Source organism: Pelophylax lessonae (genome assembly GCF_965119305.1).
Source record: "Pelophylax lessonae genome assembly, chromosome: 5".
In the NCBI taxonomy this organism is placed as follows: Eukaryota; Metazoa; Chordata; class Amphibia; order Anura; family Ranidae; genus Pelophylax; species Pelophylax lessonae.
The window spans coordinates 500912686-500940212 of NC_138772.1; the positions used below are offsets into that span (position 1 = coordinate 500912686).

The following is a 27527-nucleotide window of genomic DNA, read 5'->3' on the forward strand; positions in this document are numbered from 1 at the left end:
TGCCACTTTGGCATCCTTTTCACTTGAAGACTTATAAATACACATTTCTTTCAGTGAATTTACATCATTGCTAGTAAGAACAAAAAAGTATTCAATTATTTTCAACAAAAAATTCCAGATACACCAGCAAATTTAAAATGAATTATTAATTTTATTTTGTTTACATTGCACTGAAAATTTACATCATACTTTTACAAATTTATTTTCCATAAAAATATATTTCTTTACAAAAGTGTATGCATTGATATAAGAGGAGTAGCCAGATGACAAAGAAACATTGTCCATTCATGTTTTTTTTTTTCTTTTCTTTTTTTGTTTTTTTTTTTTTCCTAAACAAGTTGCTTTTCTCAAGAATGTATAATCATATTTATTGCAGTCTTTCTAACATCAAATAAATAGCAAGTATTGAAATGAATTCCAGTGGAAATGTGTGCTGGGGTGTATTGGGTGCATCAAAGAACCTCAAATGCAACTTTTTTTTTTTTTCAAACTGGAGTAACATTTTACAGTTTAATAACTAATTCTGACAGGCACCATGTCAACTGGGTATTTATTCTTAAATTTTTATTACTGTAAAAAAAAATGTATCTGACGCAATTGTTAGAAAAATACAAAATCCCATTATACCATATTTTTATAACTTACACAATATAAAGCTTATTTAATAACTCATGGTACGCATAAGTGGCATTACAAGGAGAGGCAACCTATCCGCTCTCTGTTTATAAGGGGGATTTCCACTCTGCTGCCAATTTTTCTAGTTCCAATTATGTCATCCTAAAACAAGAAAAAAAACCTGGCAGAATTTCTTATCTCTCTATCTCTCAGTTTCACAATGACAAAAAAATGTCATATTAAGTTGCACCAATTGCAAGTTTATTTTCCAGATACAAATGCTAATGGCTGAGAAAGCCATCCAGCTTTTATATGCAACCTTTCTCAATTCCAATAGACAAAGTACTTTCAAATAGGTCCAGAATAGCTAGAATGACAAGAAGTGCCTACTTTTGCTGCAACCAAACTCCAGCCATAAGATTTTAAAAAGAAAAAATGACCAGTTTAGATGAAAAACTCCTTTTGGTTCACAGGGTGGAGTACCTACCTTCTTCAGCACAACTTTGAACTATGATAGGACCCTTATGCCTATTTTGTTTACCAGGATCAGTGGTCTTCCTATACAATGGGGTTTATATGCTAAAGAAGTGAAGGTTATTCACTTAGATAACCTTGCTTGGTCAATGTTAATTTAGTTAATAGATAGGGTGAAGCTGTGTTGGCTTTGGAGTCCTCAATCACGTGCAAGTATAAAAAAGGAAAAAAAATATTTTTTTTTCAAGCACACGATTGAAGCAAACACAACCTTATCTTTTTTACTATGCTTGATGAACATTTACATTTGCTAAGTGAGCCATTTCTACTGCTTTAGCAAAGCAACTCCAATGAATTCTCAGAAAAAGCCACACATTTTGATAGGGGATTTGATGTTTCACAATTTTAACCAGCAGGTAAAATTAGGAATTATCGCTAAAACCTAAAACTGTTAAAGGTGTGTCCGTTTAATGAAAATGTTGAAATTAATTTACCTTTTCACAATTTTATTGTAGCTTAAACAGCAAATTAAAGTTCAGACGGTTTTTAGCCATTATCTATTTTTTCCTGATAAATCCTGGCTATAAAAAAAGAAAAGATTGTGTCTGGGGTCAAAGAAATATGTTTCTATAGTGCTTGATTAAATTACTTATTTAATGCTGCCTTTGTCACTTTTAGGTCAGAATAGATTAACTGATTTACTGATTAAAACCACCCTGTGTGTGTTGCTTTTTGCTCTTTGTTTCAAATTAGAAAATTACATTCCCGAAAAAAAACAAAAAACTAAAATCGATAAATGGTTAACGTGTCTAAAGTTCTAAGGTGTGCAAGATCAGCAGTCTTTTTTTAAATTTAGTATTCTAGTATTTTGCAAATTCATTTGCAGCAAAATGTTTCATTTCACTACAAATCATAGCCTACTTTGTTCTGTTCTGTGAACCTTTAGATAAACTGCAGACACGTGTTGTCAGAATGTAAAAATGAAAATAAAACCTAACCACCTAAAATAAAATCCACCTAACTCAAATAAAATAAAACAAAATCAAACAAAAAACACACATAACCACAATATATAAGCAAATAGAAACATTATTTTTTTTAAATGCAAGAAACAGCTTTTACTTCATATTTGTAGCTTATGAAATGGAAATGATTCATAAATGATAAAGAATGTATTGTGAAATTATGATTTTTGAAAAATAATGAATTTAAACTATATTGTCACCTAGCTAAACTTTCATGATAATGAAGACATTGTTATGTCTGTCAGTAAATATACATTTTTTGTCATCCTGTCATCATGTTATATAGTGTATTATATGTTTGTTTGTATAGATATATATTTGTATAATGTGAATATAACAGTTTTAAAATGTTGCTTAATCTAATTGTAAACATTCGGAAACCATTTTTGTAAAGAACTGTTTATATTAAGCTTTTGTAATAATTTAATTTGGGAAAATATATATTCATATATTATATGTAATAAAATACACACAGGTAAGGATGGTCTCAGAGCTGCCAAGCTACCAAATTTGGCATCATAGAAGGTCCTGTAGTCTTCAAAATGCTTTCCTCTACAATGCAGTCTGAGAGTGTTATGTTATATAATTTTTTTTTATACATGCAAAAAAATTATTTCAGGTAAGTGCTTAAGGAATCAAATAATAATAAAAAAAAACATATATACTTTTTTGTCAAAATAGCTTACTTGTATAAAAATCTGTGCAGGTGAAAGCTCCCATAATTATTTTTTATATACATTTTCCCTATAGATATTTAGAGGGGGGGGGGGGTGAATTATCCATTTAGGTTTTCCTTAATATTATTTTCTGTGCAAACATAGCAGCTTCAGAGATCCTATAAAATGTGAAGCCTTATTGGCAATGTTTTAGCAAAGAGTGTAAACATTTTATGTTAGTTCAGGAAACCAACCAGGTTACATATAACTAAAACAAAATATGTAAATTGCGCTTGAAGCAAATGCACATTCTGCAAGATATTGGAAAATGTATTCCATTTTGTAAATCGAACCCTGAATTAAAAAGTAAAGTAAGCCACTGTAAAAATATTATTAATAATAATAATAATAATAATAATAATAATAATAATAATAATAATAATAAAGCAATGGGGAGAACCTTTGATTCAATGTTTTCTTTTTACCTAGTATCTGGAACACTGGCTGCTGGGTTTGAAACTGAAGGCCAAGGTTTTAATCCTAGTTTGGGATTAAACCCATGACAGTATTTGAACAAGTTTACAAGCTGCTGAAAAACGTTTCCATTCGGTGCAGAAGTAACCTACTGCACATAGACTAATCAGATAAAATATTTCAATTTCGACTGCTCTAGGTGCAAGGTATAGAAACAAAACCATATGGATTTTCATTTAGCTTACTACTTCAGTGTATAGTAAAACTTAACTCCAGGAAAACTGCTAAATGTTTAAATGAAATAAATATAAGGGAACTATTTTATCTGCCAAAAAGGTTTGGATGTCTGCACATACATTAGACTTACTTACATGAGACAAGCCTGGTAAACATGGCAAAAAAAAAACGAAGGAGCTCTGGAAGAGGTTGCTGTATGTGATTTTAGCACAGTGATCTCCCCGCTGAACTATTGTGTTCTGACGGTGGGGGGGGCACCCCCCCCCCCCCCACTAGCACTAGCAGTCATTGGCTAATCTGATGACAATCGGCTGGATCGGTTTTCCACCAAGTTTGTTCGACAGAAGCCATCTGTGAGAAAACAAGGACCCATACACATGACCCGAATGTTAGCCGGTATCTACTGTACCGGCTGATTTTGGCCGATATTTGGCCCGTGTGTACAGGGCTTAACCTAATTCTGCGATGCAGCACAGTCAGCTTTGCGACCTGTTATTTCTGAGCAGCAGCTACTTATAGGTCTTGCCCCTTTGTCAGCCTTTGATTGGATGGTGAAGTAGAAGCAGTAGACCAATGAACTCATCTCTCTCACAGAGAGCTGACTGGCTCCTTGTGCCGCGTCTCCCTGAATTGGTATAAACTCTACTGCACAAGGGATTTACAAGGGATGAAGTGCATTCAGCTTAAGTATTAGTTGCTTTATAAAAATGCATTCTTTTTTTTTTTTTTTTAATGAATACATGATGTATTAGGTGTTTTTTTTTTTCTACCTGGAGTTCAGCTTTAATAACACATGGATAATATAGAATACATCCCCTCTCTCTCTCTCTCTCTTGCTCTCTCTTCTAAGGTCCCTAGATCACATATTAAGTATTAATATAAAATCATATTTATTAAATACTATTGGGAACTGCAATCTGCATGATAGGAAACTAGCTTGTTAATATTCCAAAAACGCACATTCATAAAAAAAAAAAAAAACAACTGAGCACCATTGTGCTGCTTTAGATGGTACAAAACGTAGAAGCTGACTAGTTGGTATGAGATATTGCACTTCACATTATTAGCATTGCTCTTTTCAGTGCCTTATAAATAATCACAATAAAGTGTAATATTTGCAGACTTAAAAAAGGTTAAGATTTTAAATTGTATACCCATAGGTCTGTATTCCAGATACTAAGGTTACTTTCGCATGTGTTTTAACATACATCATTTTTACAATGTTTTAGAGCATTGGTTGTGTACTGTAGTGCTTTCTGATGCATTTTTTAGGGCATTTAAGTGGTTTTTTTTGTATGCACTTAAAGTAAATGCAGTATATCATTTAACCATATTAATTCAAAAATACACTCAAAATGCATAAAACAATATCCAAATGATTTGAATAATGCTCTATAAACATATATGTTAAGACCATTTTTTAACACAGATATGTGAAAAGAGCTTCATATGCTTCATATTACATTTAAAGCTGAACTCCATGCAAACAGCTACATGCACAGATGAAATACATATACTGTAAGGGGCCAGATTTACCTGCAAGATATTTTATGCTTTTTTTTTGTTCATTTCTAAAATTTACAGATTTTTGCCATACCTGTGTGACAGGAGAGGAGAGCTAATTTTTATCTGTTGCAGTTCAATAACACTTATAGGTCTTCTGTCCATCCCCAACATGCAACTGGATTGTGAAAGTAAAAGCAGCAGATTGAGCTTTTTTTCCCAGTCACTCTGCTCTCTCCTGCTCTTTTAGAACTGGCTGGCTACTTGTGCTGCTCCTCCCTCACCAAGTCTGAGCTCTGCTATACAGGAACTGCAATAGCCTGATGCGAGTCAAATTCAGGTACTTATAGTGCTTGCATTAAAAAAATAAAGGATTTTTTTTATAAATATTAAACAACATTAATTGTGCCTTTTTATTTGCCTGGAGTTCAGCTTCAAAGTTCTCATTACTAATTGTGTTTACTTTTTGGAATATCTCTATAAACAACCAAGAAATCATAATATATTATTTGTTGTTCTCGTGTTTGGCAAGACTTGATTGCTCCAGACCTGAGACTGACCGATTGTGCAATGCTGCAGCTAAAGTATTTATGTAAGCTTTCACAATTCTGGCAAATTTACAAGTATAAACATTTCTAATGCATACACAACTTTAACTTCTAGCCAGACAGTAAAATAATACTCCCTAAGAGCAATAGTATATTGTTTGCAGGAAAAAAAGAGTAAATCAAAGGTGCATACATTTGAATAAATATGTACTTCTCATTAAAGTGAACCTGTGGCCATCCCTGACCTCTGTAGCTGCAGGTACTGTGAAGTAATTCATCCTCAAAGATCAGATCAGAGTCTCTGAAGTCAGTTTGCAGTCAGATTCTGCTGTTTGTTTACATGGCAAAACTGGCTGGCTGTCAAGACCCTGCTGTCAGAACAAGCAAGGGGAGATGAGCTCAAATGTGCCACTATTTTACATTTTAAGAATAGATTTATCCATAAAGTCTGAAGCTACAAAGGCCAGTATGTGCTTGTTTAAAAATAATTTACCACTTTGTAAAAAGTGCATATTTGAATGTCCATAGCCGACTACAGGTTTACTTAAAGAGATATCTAAATTCAAGAATAAAATTGTAATATACTGCAGCGATTTTGTCGAAAACACAGTGCCTTTATCTTTTCCTGTATGCTGAACTTATTCCTTCTTCCTCATGTAATATAGATGAACAGAGAGACTGTTTTTTTAAGTTCACATGAGGAGAACAGCGCGGGTGACACCTAATGCTCTCTCCATAGATAGAGTGGAGTGATAAACATAGCTTCTCAGGGACAGAAAGTGTTCTATTCACAGGATTTCTAGGTACAGATAAAGGAAAAATGTCTAAAAAATAAAATAAAACTAATGCAAACAGCACATCCTAGGGGTTAGTAAATTGCAATATATTCTATTTTTTGTTTGGGTTTTCATGTGCTCTAAGCAGTAAAACTGCAACATACAGTATATTTGGAGTCTGCACATGGGTATTCTATTCTTTTAGATCAACCCAGAAAATATGGCAACTCAGATTTGTAAATAGCCACCAGGTTCCCAGGTTTTTGCTAATGGCCCTGCCTATTTTGCCTTTTGTTCAATCACTGTGAGCCAACAACCACAGGAACTTGTCACTCCGTGCTTATTAGAGGAATCTGGTTTTCAAACTTCACAGAAATCTACAAAAAAAAATAAACCTTTGAACTGTTTAATCTGTATAGCAGTTTTTACTCAACTGATTTGATAATATGCATGCCTGACAATTAATTTAGTTGTGTTAATATAAAGCCCAGTTTGATTAAGGAGACATTAAAAAAAAAAGTTCCTTCTTACTTTGACAAACACAGTTTTAGCAAAATATTACATAAATTATGCCCAATAATATATACGAATTAACCTCTTTCTGTCTGTGTAATGCTTAGAGACAAAGGGACAAAGAGGGTAGTATTTATTACCCACACACCCCATATATGTGTCCATGGATGGCTGAGGTTTCCATGCTGACAGTAAGCTCACTGCACACTCCAGCACAGTGACCAAGCTGAACATAGACAGCTCTTGGTCTCTAGTCATAATTGGGAGCTGGCAGGATGAGCTCCTGATAGTATGACTTATGTGACAGCTCTGAGGGTGTAAAGACCCACTTAAAAGGATGCCAGGGCTGGAGAGGAAGATAAGAAGGACAAGTCCAGCTGTTCTGGGCCAAATGTTACACAGCACTGCTTTTAAACATCGGTCTCTCTTAGTGTTTAGTACCTTCATTCTTCTTATATGTCAACCTAAGTTAAGTTAACTAACTTAGGTTAAGTTAGCCTAACTTAAGCCTCGTACACAATGAGAAAATCGGATGAGCTATATTTCAATTTTCCATGAATGTGCATAGCATGATGTAGTCGAAATGGTATAGACTTGTACATAAATTTTCAGCTAACAAAGGCAAACGTAGCTATGTACTAGGGCAGTAGAAGAGGAAGTGTAGAGTTGTTCTATGCTTCTGAGCATGCACATTTTTTTCTATTTGATTATTTCCATACGATTACTGTACACATTAAATGAAAATCGGATGTTGTGTTCACTCATGATAAAAATGTTCTGCACCTTCGTTTTTTGTCTTCCGAAAAGTTGGAATCGGCTGTCGAAAGCACTATACTAACGATCAGATAATCGACCGATCTTTCGTCATACAAAATTTTTCTTCCAATCTTCTTATCATGTACAGGCCTTAGCTATGAATCTTTTTAATCTTTTGATATTTTTGAAATGGCTCTGTTATATTTTTAGATTTGTTAGATAAGTGCAAAAAAATATGTGGACCATGTGAGAAATTCAGAGCTGTCATGGGCACGCTTCCTGTGTTTTCTCAAAGAGTCTAATTAGTCCTAGCTGTTTACTCAGGACTGCATAATGCTGGTTTCTATGTTTAAGAGGAATAGCATGGGGTGGTTTTGAGTAGTATTCCACAGAAATGCTGTGTGTTGTCAGCCCAAAAGAGTGCATTGTGTGCATTTCTGGTTGATCAGCAGGTATTTTGTTTCCCTATTTGCAGGGGTTTTAAAGGGATAACATGGAAAAATGTGCATGTATTGAAGAATATTTTTTTTTTTTAATCTTTCCCTGAAATACAGGTTAAGACATTATATGAAACTGCCTAGTCTTCCAAACTGGTCTCCATATACAGAGGTTACCTTAACACATAAGTAAAACCTTGTAAGATACTTTCTTCCTGTCTTTTCCACTACATGGCTGCTTCACTGTAGCCCCCGGCTACCATAATGGAGCTACATTTCTCAGCACAGATCAAATATAGATGAAATTCAATGGAAGTGCTGTCATCTCCCTCCCACTCCCAGTAGAATCCTACCTTTTCCTTTGATTTGTTGTGGCAGGTGCATTAAACTGTATGTAAAAACATATCTTTGCCAACAGAAGATAGCAATGACAGTTCCTATGTGAGCCAGTACATAAATTATCTTCTCATGGATCTTGTCTTAGTGCTACTCTGCCTATATTTTAAAAATAAACCCCACCTGTTCCAGTGTTATTGGTAAAAGATAGTTTTACATGCTTTCAAAGCTAGCAGAAAGGTGTCTACAACTTTCTTAAGGTCAATTGATGATCACAGCAAATTGTTGGTACCATACTTAAACCCTATTTATTAATGATAGCAATTGTATACAAAAGGATATTAGATTGATGTTTTGTCACATAATAGGAAATTACATTTTTTTTGTTTCAAATGACTAGTAGTGTCAGCTGAAACTTCCAGGAGTTTCACAAAGAACATGTACTTTGTGAATTTCAATTTGAGTTAAATGATATGGGTGGCATTTTCATCTCTTAGATTAATCATATTATCCTCTTCTTGCCAGTCAGCTAATTTTTATCCTCTTATTGTTGCAAACAGAGGCAATTATCATCATGGACCATGATGCCTGCATAGGGGACTCCACAGAGATTAATACAGCACTGATCATGGGGCTGATTTAATGCTGCTGACTGAATAAAGAAAGGTCTATTTAGCTTATCCATTCCAAAATAGGCTCCACCTGAACAGTTTTGTACATTTCAAAAGGAAAAACAATGAATGTTAGGACAGCCAAAGGAAACGTGTCTCTATTGTCAATTGTGATAATAAAGAACTCTAGCAATAACAACAATGTTTCAATAGTTTCTTGTGAAATGCAAGCCAGACAGGTTAAATATAATATTATTTTTTTTCCATTTCCAAATATATTACAGCTGAATATATGTAAACTAGCTGTTTTTAAAACACTAGGAAGATTTTTCTTTGGATGCCTGCTCTGCTCTAAGATAATTGAGAGCCATACCATGGCAGTGCCTGCTACTACCATTTTATCACATTGACTGTCTCTCAAAGCAATAGAAGAACACATTTTGTTTGTCCTAAAAGTAAGTTATTTTTGTTTTTTTAAATTGCTGTTGGATCTAAAGCTTAAGAGGGCACATTATGAGCAAGCTGGAATCCTCTAGCCAGGGTAATCTCAGCTAAATCATAGGAAAAATATTTACCTTTTTCCTGTATGGGAATTCTGTTTTGTACTTATGCAATGAATTATCCTGGATTAGGGTTTGTTTGCACGTCTAAATTAATATTGAAATATTAAAATAATTAGGAGTACTAGATCACATTAATGTTAACAAACCCACAGATTCATTAAGACCTCCTATACCCTGATCAGAAGACCTAGGCTTTCAAAAGTCAGTGCTTATGGAGTTATTATTGAACGACAACACTTCTTAGAAAGTGTGTTAAGTTTCAGCTGCCACGTTTGTCAAGGTATGATGCACTAAATTGTTCTTAGATGGGCTGTTAGGATTTGCAAATTCTAGTTATATATAGCAAAATATGCAAACAACAATTGGAGCAAGCAATCACAAAACTATTGCCAAAAGTTAAGAAAAGATAAGGATGGCAACTCCATTGGCTTCACCTTCAAAATCAAGTCTCCAATGGCAGCTCTGTTGCTTCATCTTTCTTTTTAACACACTTCAAGTTTACTGTATCCTCAGAAAAGTTTTAAGTGCTTTCAATATTCATTGGCTTGTTCTGTAATGCTGTAGATATTTTGTCACTCATATAAAGATCTTTCTCAATTCTAAACTATTTGGACGAATGACAAAAAATACCTTTAAAACTATGAACAAGTCAATTTGAATTTGAATTACTCCAACTATTACCTAAATAAATGTTAACATTAATGACAAAACTTAATGGGTTTGATTAACGAATGGCAGGTAAACTTTGCACTTTGCAAGTGCAGTTGCTCCAGAGCTTAGCAAACGAAGTAAAGCTTCACTTTACAAAGAATAACCAATCACATCCAAGGAGGAAAAAAAAACAGCAGTCTTTCATGTACATGATTGGATGATGAATGTCAGCATAGCTTTCCCTCATTTACTAAGCTCTGTAGCAACTGAACTTGCAAAGTGCACAGTCCATTTGTCTTTAGGAAATTAACCCCAATATATTTTGATGAAAATGGTTTGCCATGCAGAACCTTAGAACAAAGGAGGCTGTACTTTCAATTCTGATCTTTGGTGATGTTTTTCATGTTTCAATCATTTTGTAGTACAGTCCAAAAAAAAAAAAAAAAAATCAATGTTCTGTAAGAAATTATATGCCAATTGTTTAGCACCAGATTTGCAGTCACTTAACTGTGATCCTCTGCTTGTATTTCCATTATTATTCACATCATTAAAATGGTAAATTATAGACAATTTTAAATCTTACTGCATCCTACCGCCAACCTAAACAAGCTAACATTTTCCTATTCCTTTTCATTTTTTATAAAACAAAAAAAAAAAGACAAAAAAAAAATCACTCTTTTCACTTTGGTAATCTGGACAGTTCCAGCAAATCATGTTTACTATTCTTTATGTTTCAGAATCTCTACTATTTACTAAAGCGGATTCCCCCCCTCCCTCCAAATATTGTAGCTGCTGACTTTTAATATTAGGACACTTACCTGTCCTGGAGTCCAGCGATGTCAGCCCCACAGCCGATGTTTCCGACGGATGTTGGGTGCTTCCGCCGCCATTGCCAATAAGGGAACCCAGCCATGAAGCCTTGCGGCTTCATGGCTGGGTCCCTACTGCTGCGCTCGGTAATTGGCCACAAAGCAGAGGGAGGAGAAGGGGGGGCGAACCTCGCCGGAGAGAGGTCTGATGGAACTGGGGACGGGGTACCTGTCAAAAACTGGTACCCACCCCCCCTTTAATTTGCCAATTGTGGCACCAGAGGAGGGGAGGAGACAGATAAGCGGAAGTTCCATTTTTGAGTGTAACCCTGCTTTAAGCTCCTGTAACTACAATAAGACGCATAGCTCTATGAGAATCTGTTTTCAAAAACACCCATGTAAACAAGTAAGAGAAGGCATGTCAGTAGTGAAGAGTAAAATATCTATCAAAATATAAGAAGGCAACAGCTCAAAAACGAAACCAGCATCAAACAGCTATACCTACTTGTAATTTAATATTCAGGTGTGGAAAAGTAGGCTGTAACTACAATATGTACAGCTGTCCTTCAGCCCAAGAATCAAAGGTACCAAACATATCTCTCAATCTACCTTACCAGTACAGATTACATTTGGTGCAGCACAATATAATGTTCAGAATTTTGCTGACAGGTATCTGTTTCTATTTAAAACTGGTTTTCTCCCCAGAAACCCCCCTGTTATTCAATGCGAATACAGCTTAAAACACATTCTTACAGATTAGAAGGAGGTCCCCTTCAGGTTAAAAGAAGATCAATTGTAAGTCAAATGTGCCTGTAAAGGAACTCAAATAGAATTCATAAGTAATTCCAATGGAACTCAAACACAACCTTAATGTATTTGAAAGAAAGCTGTATTTTACCAACTACAGCTGTTACTCTTTATTCTTTTAGGCGTTCTCTCAGTCCAAATCGACTCTCAGAATCTGTCCCAGATTTTAGTTATTATGCATTTTGATGCAAACAATATTCCCTTTGTGAAAGACTTACATCTGTGGTCCCACAGCAATGCAGGCCAATATTCGGAACCACAACATAGCACAAAAGTGTTCATTTAAAAAATCTGACTTTAATTGCTTGGTACAGGTAATATTTCCTATTTTGCCTTTCCCTAATTTATCAATAAACCTGTGTTAATAATTTTAAGGACAGCTGTACTTTTGTAGTAAAAACTTGCAAAAATGTAATGGAATAGACTACCATAAATGAAGCATAGAAAACCTGGTGTGACCTGTCCTTTCCAGTTTTGCATCCATCCTGTGCATGATCTGGAGGACTGTTATATTTTAAATAACATAGCTTCAGAGGGCACCATGGTAAAGCTTTATCTAGACTTTTCTGTTTCAAACATGACGCTGAGGGATTGAGAATGGTTACTGCCTTTTACCATTTGATCCATGTTGCAACAGTCAGATGCTGAAGGTGAGTTATACATCTGGATTTTGATTTTTTTTTTGTGAGTACAGTACCAGAATAAGCTGTGCGTTGGTCATTGCACCAATGTATAGAAGACACACTCGGGATATTGCTAAGGTTTACCATTATACCCAAAGATGTGTGCTTCACTCTTTAGTGCCTGCTCTTAGATAACTTTGCATGCATATCATTTACTAGACTGACATTCTGTTAACCTTGGCACTGGCAGTAATATAATGTAACATAAATGGATAGAAGTGTAAAGCAGCTACAAGACATAATAACATTATGAAGAGAAGTAATTCACTCAATGGGTAATAGTGGACCTGCATTTCATTCAACACGTTAAGTCTGCCATAAGGCCTGTGTTGAAAGGCTTTGCTTGCATCAGAACTGCTTTTCTCCCTATACAAGTCTATAGGATTGCAAAACCAGTTTTCCGATTACTTTAGAAAGCAGGATAAATGCAGGCTAGAAGGAGGTCAAATGCAGATCAAATTCACCTATCAAATTTCTGAAAGATCCAAGAGATATCTCAATCTGAGGCCAAACTCAAGGTGCATTTGCCTATCAACACAAGCCCAAAGCCCATCAACACAGGCACTTAGGCATTCTTGGTACCTTAGAAAGCGCATTATATGTTGGTTTAAACATACAGTAAAAAATAAATTTCCTGCTTGTCTTAGAGTGTAAACACTAGTCCCTCCTAGTATTATTGTCATGGAAAATTACAAAATATAAATTCAGCCAGTCACAACTTTGATAACAACCTTGCAATAAATACTAAACCAGGCCACATGACTCTCAAACCTAAAGCAGTATTACTATTTATATATGCACAGCCTGGCCCCACTTTTTGCTGAACATTGTGTTAGAGGGCACAGTGCAGAAAACATCCAAGCTGCAGTGAATTTCATCATTTTATTGAAAATGATCTAGCTGAGGATGAATCTCCCAAAAAATCCTGACCATAGTCCTTCTGTAAAAATATCACTATTGCTGGTTACCAGTCAAGGCCAAAAAGGACCATATTACCATCTATGAGGTTAGTATGATTAACTGTGCAACCCAAACTCATACTTCTGACCATGCAAAAATATGTATAAGGAAATTAGGATACATGTGTTCAGAAATGAATACTGGAACATGCAGAAATTTAGAGCAAGCTGAATATCACTATGCACTTCCTAACAATTTGACCTCTTTGGTTTAAAACAATGACTTACAACTGGTGACAGTTGATGGTGGATGCTGAACCAGAGCACTCTTAGCTCCACATAAAAAAAAATAAAAAAAAACACAGAGAAATAAAAGCCATAATTAAAATAATTCAAACCTAAAACTAATATAAATAAAAATAAATTAAATTAAAAAGTAGTGTTGATTTAATAGTATAGATGATATATACAAATTGCTCAAATAATCTCTATTTTTAAAATAATAATAATAAAAAAAATAAAAACAATACTGGCTACAGCTTAACCATTTTAGGCCACACTGTCTTCTGTTCTCTACAGATAAAAAGGGTGGTCAATGGCAAAGGTGGACTGTTGGAATTTATTGTAGGAAGCATTTTATATCTAGAAGTGTATAGGATATTCAGTCATTATTAACCTGTCCTGTAATATGCCTTAAAACAAACCTTTCTGTAAATATATTGTTAACCAGAACATGCATAGCATGGGATACATCAGTTAACATTATTTCATGAACAAAGCTCACTAATGGTGAGTCAGATATCGTAGAAAAATACAAATGAGTCAGGGCGGAAAAATAGGTTATTCTTAGGTGGTAAAGGAACTGGATATTCCACACATCCCTATCCCTTAGTACAAACCACTGAGTTGGAATCCCCTGGACAACCCATGCTATTGGAGGCTGTGAGTTTTTCAAAAGTAAGTGTTAAAAGCATAATCTAGTGCTTCACTTTGTGTACCAAAATAGGAGCTAAGATTGTCCAGGGAATTTATCTGAGACACATTTTTAAATGTGTCACAAGTATTTGCCCAGGAAATGATGGGCATCTAGCAATGGAAGATAATTAAACACCCAGTCTTAGTTCTCTATTTAAAAAACATACAATGGAATACCCTAATCAAATGGGGGATGAAAATGTCATGTTAATTCATGTTGCCAAAGCAGGAAAATGTTGTTTACTTAATACTTGTAATTTGTCTTAATGTCTCCAGTAATTATAGCAATTTTCTATCATATAATCATGTTTTGTTTTATTTTTTGTATTTTTTTCGGTTTTATTTTTTATTTTTTTTTTAAATTCCAGACCTTCTAATATAGTTTATAAAGCACAGTAAATACTGATAGTGGATGCTCCTCCAATATATGCAAATAAGTTTCGTGTTTAGATTAATCTCCTTTTCAAAAAAAAGAAAATAAATTGTAATCAAGCACTCATAGAGTGCAGTTGTCTTGCTGGAAAACGTCCCATGTCGCACATGAATTGTAGATTGAGTTCTTTCCGGTAAGTCTTCTTCTTTCTCTTTTCCTCTCAGGGTGTCCGTGACCCCCTTTGTGTTCCTAAAAATGTGCTTTAATAGTAGCGGAGAACCGGAGAGAGCACAGCAGAATGTCTCATTTTTTTCCAGTTTCAGAATCAAAAAAATAAGAGTTCTCCAGCATTATACCATTGTGCAAACAGTGTTCAAATTTGGGTCAAATCGTACTGCTTTCCCCTCCACAGTTTTTGCATTGGTGTCATACATTGGATTTTCAAAAGCTGCTTGACCATTGTTATTTTCATGTACAGAGCATCCAGTGTACTGAGTTTTGGGTGCAGTCCTGTTGAAAGAGACAAATAATGGTGAACTAAGGAATGAATAAAATAATAATAATACTAATGATATAGTCATAAAGGCAAATGCGAAGAATCAGTAGAACATTGAAGTGATAGCAATGACTACCACAAAGGTAAAAGTGTGGCCAAAATCTGGCAGGCAGGCCAAAGATGATGAGACTTTCTTTCAATCGCTTGACTCCCCCATCAACAGTCAGTGAATCCCATTGTGTTTTCCCTGCAGGGAAGGGGGGTGCATGGAGCCATCCCTGCTGGAAGAACACAGTGATTATTGCTAGCAGCTACTGCCGCTGGCAATAATCACATGTAAAAATCCGACATTTTGGTTTTACCCAAGTCAATCAATGGATCTACTTGGGTACAATCAGCTTGTCCATAGATGGTTCGAATCTCAGCCGGTCTCTGCTGAACCAGCCAAGATTCGAAGCATGTATGGCCGACTTAATGCTGTAATATACTAACCTAAACTAAAAACCTGAGTCTTTCACTGGGGTTGATTTCCAAAGAAATAGAGACTGCTTATTTAGTAAACGTAATGTTCATTAAGCTTAGCAGATAAAATGAAGTTGGTTATATTTCATTCAACCAAACATGTGCTAATCTTGTTTGAGTATAAAGACTCCGTTCACACCTTTGTGATTAAAAATATGCACTTGAACATGCATCAATGCATGTGCACTGCTTTGCCGTTGTTTTTAATGGTGCTAGAGCACATCTGTGTGGTAAGTTCATTAACCAAAAAAGTACAGTTCCATTTTTTAGTGTGTGGAGATATGTTTTAGTGATTTTCCAGCTCATAGTAAGCAGCCCTTTCCAAACCCAACTTCACTCAACATTTTGTTGGCTGGCAGAACCCAACAAAGCAGAACAAAGTGCAAGGAAACTCATATAAAGGCACATGGAATTAGTTGATAGTTAGTAAAATGACATTACAAATTATACGGGACGCTTATTATCAATATACCCCACTGGATACACCCCTTCTGTTGGCTATTATAACCCTAATCTTGGGTACTATATGGGCCTGGTCCAGTCCACAATGCCTTTTTGGCATTTTTGACCCTTCACAGGGTCAAGTTTTGGAGAGTTGCCTGCCTCAGATGATATGGCCGGTTTGATATCATGGATGTCAAAGTTGATTGTTTCTTACTAAGAGGTGAGCATGGAAATACCATGGAGTGTTTATGTTTCGTATGATACTAAACATGTACACTTTAGATCTATCTAGGTAAATATTAAAAATCAATTGTTTTTTATGTTTGCTCATATATATCTTCTTTATATGTTATAAGGGACATCAATCAAACAAAATGGTTCCTGATGAAGCCACCTTTCACCTAATTGGCGAAACGCGTCGAACCTTATGAACTTTTATGACTGTCCCCTTGCTATATCTCTGATGTACTGTCTCAGATGTAATGTATTGTACTTATGCACTTTTTCATGTTTTTATTCATGTAATAACGTTTTTTGAATGTTTTACATTCTTTTTGTGCTCCCTGACTGCCAGACCTTATCCATTAAAGTCCTATGGTATTCATTCCTCTGTAAATTCCTGGTCCTATATCACCCCTACAGTGTGATTCTAACATATTTTTTGCTTAGTTAATAATGGATGTGGATATGGGACTGGCGCTCCTCTGGTTAATTGCAGCCCTACTTATTTTTCCAGTAAAATGACATTAGTTTGTTAATTAAAGAGAATAGCTTTTATTCCATTAGTAAATCTATTGTATTCCATGTTCAGGAGCTAAATAACCTAAAATATGGACACTTTTAAGAAGAAGCTCTTCCATTTATGGATAAGGACATCTACAAATTGATAAAAGATACCAATCAATATGAATATATAAAATGTCCTTTATTCTATTATATGTTGATAGTTTCCCTCTTTTTTGATTTGTCTATATATAAATATATATATATATATATATATATATATGTGTGTGTGTGTGTGTATATATATATATAATATATATATATATATATATATATATATATATATATATTAGTCAAGCATTTCCTATAAATGGCTGGTATTGCCAGCAAAGTGATCTTTTACACTGGAATTTTTAGTTCTTTTTCCATTGTATAAACAATCTTTTTGCATCTCTGTTTTACCTTCTTGCAATAATGGAATGATTTCACCCTATTTACGCATTCACATTCCCTGTATCTTGAAGCTATATTCTTATATTATTTGGTCCCGCTTCATGGGTATTTTGTGAACCTACAATTTTCTCTGTAGAGAAAGTCTTTAGTGCTTACGGAAATATCCTTTATACAATACACTTTACAGCCACAATATTGTAAGTATCGTCTTATGTCTGTTGGTAGCATTAGAGGAACCTGTCAGGACTGAAATTATTCAAGAATCTAGATGGTCAACCCTATATTATTAAAATTGTTAAGTCTTAGTCTAGGGCTATATCGACTTTTACATTTCTTTGCTGCTGAGAAATCTAACCTTTTGGCAGTCCTTCAATTTTTAACACACCTAAATAAAAGTAAATGCTTTAAACCCAGTCACTAAAATGTCATATATGTTTTATCATGTTAATTTAATGTTTGATTTTTTTAAAATCTGCAGCTTTCATTAAAATAATAGCTGGTGACCCTGTCATTAACCACTTGCCAACCAGACTTTTTTCTGGCACTTTTTGTTTACTAATTTAGTTTAATATTTTTTGCTAGAAAATTACTTATAACCCCCAAACATTAAACATTTTTTTAGCAGAGACCCTAGGGAATAAAATAGCGATTGTTGCAATTTTTCATGTCACACGGTATTTGTGCAGTGGTTTTGCAAACACAATTCCTTTGAAAAAAATACAAAAACAAAATATTTACCCCAAATTTTATATCATGTGAAAGATGATGTTAAGCTGAGTAAATAGATACCTAACATGTTACGCTTTAAAATTGGGCACGCTCGTGTAATAATAACAAACTACTATACTTAAAAATCTCCACACTCCACACAGCGCTTTACATGCCTTTACAGGTTATCTGCTTAGAGTTACAGAGGAGGTCTAGCACTAGAATTATTGCTCTCACTCTAACATTCGTGGCAATACCTCACATGAGTGGCACGAATACCTTATACATATTCATGCGCAGCTTACGTATGCATTCACATCTGTACGTGAGCATGGAGGGATCGGGGCACTTAAATTGTTTTTTTCTTATTTATTTTACTTTCTATTTTTACACTATCCCTTTAATGTTTTTATATTCCCTTCTATTCATATTACAAGGAAGTCCACATTCCCTGTAATAGAAATAAGGATGACAGATCCTCTTTATAGAGAGATCTGGTGTCAAAAAGACCCCAAATCTCTTCTTTACTTTTAAAAGCAAAAGATAAAAAAAAAATATTTACTTCTAGCCTGGACTGTAAGTGATGTCATGAGATTCTCTGGTGCTCCAAGGCTATATAGTTGATCAAAGAGTACTAACTCTTTGATCACCTATGGGAGCAGCCGGCCGCACCATCGGATCATTTCCCGGATGAACTGGTAAGCCCGAGAAACACTGTCACTTCTGAAACCATTCAAGCGGCTCATGAGCCACTCGGACCAGATTCGTGAGAAAGCTTGCTATCGTCTGCAAAGAATGATCCCAAAGTTTTGTCTGATATAAAAGTATTGTGATCAGCATGTGGTTAAGATCCTCATTCAGGCACTTTGTGTTATAGGGTGACACCATCCTGTTATTGTCTCCCAATGGAGACTACAGAACATTAGGTAGGCATTGTCCAATGTGTTTGGAAAAAAAGCTGGAAGAGATCAGAAGCACTAAGATGCAACAAATGAAAAAAAAAAAAAAACTGTCAACAAGCAGTTAAATCCCTCAATTGCCAGTGTAGCCCTAGGCTGGCTTATCTCTGGTTGTCCACTTATTTGCCAAAATTCTGACCCTTCAAATCATTGTTTTACATAGCAGGTTCAGAGCTGAATAACAACTTACCTTTGTTTATATAGATAAAATCCAAAACCCGCAAATATAAGAGCGAAGAAAGGCACCAGGATAGCAATAGCGACAGAGCTACTGTTTGTTCCGAGCGACTGGTTTGAAGAATTATCCTCTGATGTGTTAATTCCTGTCAACATAAACAATAAGGTAAAATAAGACCTGTCTTCACAGCAATATGTTTAGTCATATTTGTACAGTAATTAGCGCATTGTCAAACGCTATTTCCCCAGTATAATTTCTTCATTGTGACAGAATGTTTTATGGTCATCTGCAAACAGTGCGATGTGGGGGATGAGGAATACAGTAGACAATCAAGTCCGGCCATACATGGGTTGGAATTTCTTTTGTAATCTGCTGGATTCCACCATTAACACAGACAGTGTTGATGTGGGAATCCCTCCTGCTGGGCCATTGTCTTCTCTGGGCGTGGTGGGAGGACGAAGGAAACCATCCCAGCCAAGAGAAGACAGTGATTATCGCTAGTGGTTATAGCAGTCGCTAGCGATAATTGCAAGAGAATCCGGCAGGCTGGTTGTACCCAAGTTGTACATTCTGCCTGCCCAATAATGGTTTGAATCTCAGCCGGATTCTGCTGAACCGGCTGAGATTCAAAATGTGTATGGCTGGTCTAAGTCTCTGTCACTTTCAAGAGTGTGTAAAAACAATCCTCTGGAAGAGGCGATGGTCAGAATTAAATAAGTCAGAGGTTTGAAAGACCCCACTGTAAAAGGCTTGGAAATATCTTTAAAGTGAAACAATATGACCATTTTCAGTAAGAACATATTTTCTGAGTAGAAAATCCTGCAAGAAGATTATATAATTATATCTGACAAACAATGTTCTGTAGGTTTTGTGGTTGAGAAGTTTACAACATTAAAAGACAATCATTTTAAAACAAAGGTATTGTGGTAGTTAGACAGGATCAATGCATTTCAAAAGAGGATTCAGCAAAGACATACCTTTACGATGTCACAGAAAGAATGTTGGTGGAGATGCTACAAGTTAACCACTTAAGCCCCGGAAGATTTTACCCTCTTCCTGACCAGGGGGTATTTTGCTATTCGGCACTGCGTGACTTTAACGGACAATTGCGCGGTCGTGCGATGCTGTACCTAAACAAATTTTACGTCCTTTTTTCCCACAAACAGAGCTTTCTTTTGGTGATATTTGATCACCTGTGCGATTTTCTGATCATGCGCTATAAACAAAAAAATCGCAAAATGCGTATTTTGATTGGTTTGCGCAAAAGTTATCGCGTTTACTAACAAAGGGAAAGATTTTTGTCATTTTTGTTGTTTTTTTTTTAACGCGTAATGGCGGCGATCTGCAATTTTTTTTGCGGTACTGCGACATTGCGGCAGACAGATCAGACCCTTGACTGACATTTTTGACACTTTTGGGGTTACCAGTGACATTTCTACAGTAATCAGTGCTATACATATGCACTGTTACTGTAAAATTACACTGGCAGTGAAGGGGTTAACTTTATTTGAGAGGGAGGGGTGGTGTGTGTCCCTAGGGGCGTGATTCTAACTGTGATTGGCTGTGGCTTGAGGTGTAGGAACAATGATCAACGGTCCTACATAGTAGAACCATATGATCATTGTTTCTACACAGGGGAGAATGACAGGCGGCTTGTTTACACTAGCCGCCTGCCTTTCTCCCTCTCCCCCGACGATCGCTGAGTGACCGGCGGACATCGGGTCCGCCGGTCACACGGGCGGGGGGGGACCTCAGGCGGCGCGCGCTCGCTCCCCAGAGCCTCACAGGCTAGCGACGTAGACCTACGTCGCTCTGCCTGTGAGGGGCTGACTGCCGCAGTAAATATACTGTGCGCAGTCGGCAAGTGGTTAAGTTTAGTATGCTATTAACTTCAGTTTTAAGAGGCAACTCTCTAATGTATGGGGTAACCCTAAGGGATTGGTTTACTAAATAAAAATATAATGTGCACTTTGAGAGTGCAGTTGCACTCATTTTTTTTCTTACTAAATGTAAATGTTGTAAAGATTCACTTTGTAAAGAACTCCCAATCAGGGAAAAAAAATAGTTTTGCTTGCATGTGATTGGATTAATGAAATCTGCAGAGCTTTACCACATTTACCAAGCTCTGGGGAAAATGAGTGCAACTGCACTTTCAAAGTGCACAGCCTGTTTACTTTTGGAAATCTACCCCAAAGGGGCTCTCAAACATGTTTAATATCACATAGCTTCATTTATTCTTTTTTTGGACATCTAAATTCAGGGCAAGCTGTCCAGCAAAAATGAGAATGGCAGTTGTTGGGACAACTATGGTTCTTCTAGATGAACCTAAAGTGGTCAACTTTCATTTACATCTAATTAAAAACACACTGTCCTGAGCCGTTGCAGCAAGAAAACTAAAATCCACATTCTGAAAACCATTGTTACACATATAAACCACACACAGTTATCAGAATACATTTTTTTTTACAATAGTGAGCCTTTAAGCAGGCTCAGGTGGCTTGGATGAAAATGAGCCTGTCAAGAACATTTTATCATTTAGCCTGGAGGAAGATTCCTTAAAGGATGACCTAAACTGCAATAAGAAGAAGGGATACTAGAGGATTCAGTAAAGATTGCATGCCGAGATTGAGAAGCAGCCATTTGTAGCTTTGAGGAATGGCAGAAGTTCTCAAAGGACCCACCTGGCTCCGTGGCACCCAAAATGAGGATTTTTGGGATATGATCACTGGATATGTCTGAGAATATTGATAGTTTTCAGTTAAGTTATCCCTTATCTGTAGATTTGATAGCAGCCAGAAGGCAACACATATTACTTGTTACAGTGCTCCATGTCTAAAAGCACACATTTTGCCAGGTCAATTGTGGTCTGAATTGATGGCCAGCTGTAGGCTGCTCGAATTTTTAGCTATTCCTGATGAATTGACCAAAATTCAAGTTGTGGGTTGCCTTACAGGCACCACCTGGCTTGACAAAACTTGGTTTATAAAACAACCAGTCTCTGTCCTCAGAGGGATGAATGAAGGGGGACCAATGCGGGTGTAGCTTAGTACGAGATGTTGGTTTAGGGATATGGCGGTTGGGTGTGGGGGTATAGATGAACGAGAGACAAAACAAAAAAAAACAAAACAAAAAAAAAGATCTTGACCCGTTTGTTCAGAACACCCTTAGTTATTAACAAATTCTACCCAGAAGTTCCCAATGAATGTTGGAGATGTGGTAAAGAACCTGGTACGTTAATTCACCTACTCTGGTCGTGTCCCAAGATTCAACCATTCTGGAAGCAAGTACACAACATAGCATCCTCGCTGATTCTCTCACCCATTCCGTTTACTCCGGCACAATTTCTTCTCCACCACTCGGATATGCCCCCACATAGATACCGCAAAAGCCTTCTCCCCTACCTCCTTAATGCAGCCAAGATCTGTATTCCTACTCATTGGAAATCACACACCCCACCGTCCATTAAGGAATGGCTGCTCAGAATCGAGAAAATAGCAAAAATGGAAGAACTAATTTCCATAGCACGAGATACCGCTAAAAAATATACACAAATATGGAACGCTTGGACGGTGTATAGTCATTCTGAGGCTTATCTCAATCTCTGTAAAAAAACACAACGAAACAATACACAACCTTCATCTGCCACATAATCTCTACTTCTCTCTCTTTATCATTATAGCCCGGACAGAAACAATAACCTTTCCCCCTACTTCAAAGTGAGTTCCTCTCACCCCTAGAATAGGCTGAGTGTGAGAGGTGCTCACTCCCCCCCCCCCCCCTTTTTATTTTTTTTTGTTTTGTCTCTCGCACATCTATTTTTTAATATAACTATGGGAACACTATGCAGGCTTACCAAGAAAATATGTATATTTCCTGTTAATCTATTTCACTCCCCTTGTCTAAGGCCTGGTTTACACCCATGCATTTTTGGTGTTTTTTGCAGAACAAAAACTGTACAGCCATTCAGTTCAAGTTCAAAATTTATAAAGCTTGCCTGAACTTTCAGAAAACAGAAGATGGAGAGCTGAAATTACACTCTGCAGAGCTCAGTGAGGGGGGTTGAGAGCTGATTGGAGGGAAGGAATACACCCCCTCTATATAGTACACAGGAACAGAACTGAGGCTGTTAGTCACAGGCTGTGTGCTGGAAATCCCCCTCTGGTCACTTTTTTTTCTCTTGGTGCCAGAACGATTTGTCAGAAGTGACTCATGAAGATAGCAGAGGAAAGAAGCAGCAGACGGAAATGGCACTTAGTGCTCTTAACTGAGACAAGTACACACTATAGAGGGATATTCTCTGTTCATATTCCAGGTGTAAACCACTTTAAAGAGGTGTTCTGTCCCCCAGGAAAAAAAAATTAAAAGTCGCCAGCTTCAAATACTGTAGCTGCTGACTTTTAAATATTAGAACTTACTTGTCCAGGGAGCCTGCGATGTCGGCACCCGAAGCCAATTTTCCTATCGGCTTTCGGGTGCTGCCACCACCATTTGGGGTAAGGGAACCTGGCAGTGAAGCCTTTTCGGCTTCACAGCTGGTTCCTTACTGTGCACGCGTGAAGAAGGAGGGGGGCGAAATTCAGAGGGACGGCACTGCGGCGCTGTCTCCCGGAAGTGGGGAAGGTTACCTGTCAAAAACAGGTACCCATTCCCCCCACCCCCTGAAAGGTGCCAAATGTGGAACTGGAGGGGGGGGAGCAGATGAGGGGAAGTTTCACTTTTGGGTGGAACTCCGCTTTATCTACTTGACCTCCAGAAGATTTACTTTCCTTCATGACAAGGCAATTCTTTGCGATATGGCACTGCATTATTTTAACTGACAACTGCACGGTCATACAACGCTAAAATAAATTTTTCTCCCACAAAGAGAGCTTTCTTTTGGTGGTATTTGATCACCTCTGTGCTTTTTATTTTTTGTGCTATAAACAAACAAAAAAAAAAAAACGACAAATTAAAAAAAATATATATAATATTTTTTGCTTTTTGCTATAAAACATCCAATAAAAAATATAAAAGATCAAATTTTTTTGCAAACTGAGGTCATTATGTATTCTGCTACATATTTGTGGAAAACAAAAATACCAATAAGTGTATATTGATTGCTTTGTGCAAATGTTATAGCGTCTACAAACTATGGGATATTTTTATTTATTATTTTTACTCTTAATGGTGGCGATCGGAGACTTATAGTGGGACTGTGATATTGCAGCGGACATTCAGGCACTAACTGACACTTTTTGGGGACTAGTGACACTAATACAGCGATCAGTGCTAAAAAATATGCATTGTCACTGTACTAATGACATTGGATGGGAAAGGGATAACATCAGGCACGATCAAAGAGTTAACTATGTCCCTAGCCAGTGTTTTTCTACAGTGTAGGAGGTGTTTTTAGGGGAAGACATGGATCCATGTCTCTGTTTTGCAGGAACACAGGACCCATGCCTTCCCTACCAACAAAACAGCAATCTGCCTTGTTTACATAGGCAGACCGCCATTCTGCACCTCTGCTGAATCATCAGCGTTTGCCAGCGGACCTTCAAGTGTGATCACAGTGGGAGAGGGCCGCCAGTGGCGCGCATGCGCACCCCCTACTCTGGAAGAGCGGGTCGCGTATATCTGTGATCCGGCACAGAGGTGCCACCCTGTAGCAGTAAAACTGTGATAGAGCAACCCTTAAGTGGTTAACATGCCATAAACAGTCAGACTTCAAGTGACCTCTGACTCTCTGATTGCTTCAACAGATGGTGCCCCTATATGCCTATACAGATTGGTATTATTTTACTTTACCTTTAAAGCCATCCTGTCTTCTTTTAAAACTTTTTTTGAATACACATATACAGTCTGGTATGTTAAGAACATAAAGTAATATAAGGCAATATGTGTACAAGCAAATCTATATATATTTATGACACTCAGCTCATTGAATGCATGCAGTGGGTGTCCCACGAGGAAAACAGACCAGAGCAATTTATTGTTTAATAATTCCTCTTTTTAATGAAATGACAATTTTGGTAGTTTATTTGCTGGTTAGTTCACAGAGGACACAGCATTTTCATTGTGGTAGTGAATAATTAGATTGTAAATATGAAGCTTCTGTTTACAGTAAATCTATAAAAAACCATACAGGTGCTTTTCTTTACTGTGGGCAAGATTGCATTTAATAAAACTGACACAAATTGGCATACAGAAGTGACAATGAATCATTTATTCTATGAAGTGATGCAGTAAAATGGTTTGTCTATATTGCAAGCTGCGATCCAAATGTATGACTGAGATATCTTTTCCTTCTGCAGAAAAGGCTAATTGACTAGAAATCTGCTAGGGAGATAGATTTTGCTTATGCAATCCAGTTCCTTAAGGCTAAGTTTAAATGTGCGGCAAGATTTCTGCATTTGCATTGCTTTTATTTTAAATCAGGCACACAGGCCAGGTGGGCCTGGGTACACCCTAAACACCCTTTGTGGCACAGACTTTCCCTGTTTCCCCCCACCTTTGTTCACTTTTTTTTTCCTAAATTACAGTTCTCTATGTATCAATATAGCATTAATATAATTATTTTACAAAAATAAAACAGATTTCTATTTCTTCTACACAGGCTTACCTCACTGTTTTCATGGATATTTAAAAACACTGCTTAATTACTTCTGCCTTACTTCCTGGTCAGACTAGAGGTCATGACACAGGAAGGAGTTGACCAGCTGACCTCATTAGCACACACCCTCCATCATCCACCCTCAGCTGGTCAACACCTTCCTGTGTCATGACCTAAAGTCTATTCAGGAAAAAGGCAGAAGTAATCGAGCAGTGTTTTTAAACATCCATGAAAACAGTGAGGTAAGTGCGTGTGGAATAAATGGAAAGCTGTTTTATTTTTGCTAAATAAGTACATTAATGTTATATTGGTACATAGGGGACCTGGAATTTAGAAAAAAAAAAAGTGAACTTAGCTTTTAAACCCCTGATATTTCACCAAACCCCCCTAACAGGGCGCCTAAAAAAATGTGTATAAAATAAATAAAATACAATTGTAAAAAATAATAAAAAATAAAGTAACACAAATAAAAACTACTTACACCATCCACTGCTCCACTAACACCACCAGTATATATACACCAGTATGTATACATGCACTCACACATATGCGTTTGAGCTTTGAGGTGCACACCCTAATGCAATAGGCTGTGCACACCTATGGGGCAGTGAAAGAACAGCAAAAAAAGAACACATTTAGCTGATTGTGTCTGTTAGAAGCCCTTGTTTATCTAACATCTGAATATTAACAATGCTAATATGTGTGAATGCATGGACCTTAGAATTAATTGAATTGTTATATTTTTATTTGTTCAAGACTTAATAGAAGTCTGTGTGAAAATTAATATGTTTGGTGTCTAAGCCCAAAAGTAAAAGCTTTAGAGATGGTATTAATTAGGCATTGATTCGTACAACCTTTCCTATCTCAAATTGGATGAGTCAGATGTTTTTTGTGCAATACTTCTATTGAGATTTAAACAGTTTTTATAAAGTATATAAGCTCCTTCTACTGTAATATTTCTTGATTTAGATATTAATATAGGAAATAACATTAAATTATTTATACATACTGTATATTGGTATATGTAATATTATTTGATTTAAATGATATATAACCTTTCAGTGCTGGTTCACACTAGTTTGCAAGTCCCATGGCAAGGGGAAACACATAAAATGTAATGGAACAAGGTGGATTATTGCACACCGCCGTATAGGAGATCCAAAAGTTGTATCCTATCAATCCACAATTATAAACATCACAGTCCTACAAAGACAAGAGCACCTGTTGATGCGTTTCATGCTGTTGTCATTACAATTAAGCACTATTCGGTATGAAACGCATCAACGGGTGCACTTGTCTTTTTAGGGCTGTGATGTTTATAAATGTGGATCAATGCAATAAAACTTTTGAATCTCCTATACAGCAGTATGCAATAATCCACCTTTTTTCTTGCAATTCTTCACAGTTGTGAACCGGAATAGCGCCTTCTGGTGGGAGAAGATAAGAAGGGTAACTTTGAGGTGGACTGACCTGGAGCAGTGTAGTGTTTGTTTTTACAATTATATTTAATGGCGCCTTATTATATTTTATGGTTGCATGATACAATTTTGGAAAATGTTGCTGTGCTACTTTGGTGCAATTTACAGTGCAATTTGGCCCCATAGAATATGTAAATTCTCAACATACTGAAAATTGCATCACAGCCATTAGACCCAAGCCTTAGGGTACTATACTGAATATATAGGGGGACTACACTGTATACATACATATACATGTGTAAATATATATATA

General features: G+C 36.4%; 1 protein-coding gene across 1 annotated transcript in view; it reads right to left on the reverse strand.

The window, feature by feature from the left end:
* Positions 1-13908: 13908 nt before the first annotated feature.
* Positions 13909-27527, reverse strand: part of CSMD3 (CUB and Sushi multiple domains 3) — a 1619578-nt gene continuing 1605959 nt past the window's right edge. The window contains exons 70-71 of the mRNA XM_082258441.1: positions 19217-19349; positions 13909-15231 (exon numbers count right to left, since the gene is read on the reverse strand). Coding sequence (XP_082114567.1) covers positions 15072-15231; positions 19217-19349 — 293 coding nt within the window. The 3' untranslated portion in view covers positions 13909-15071. The remainder of the gene's footprint in view (positions 15232-19216; positions 19350-27527) is intronic.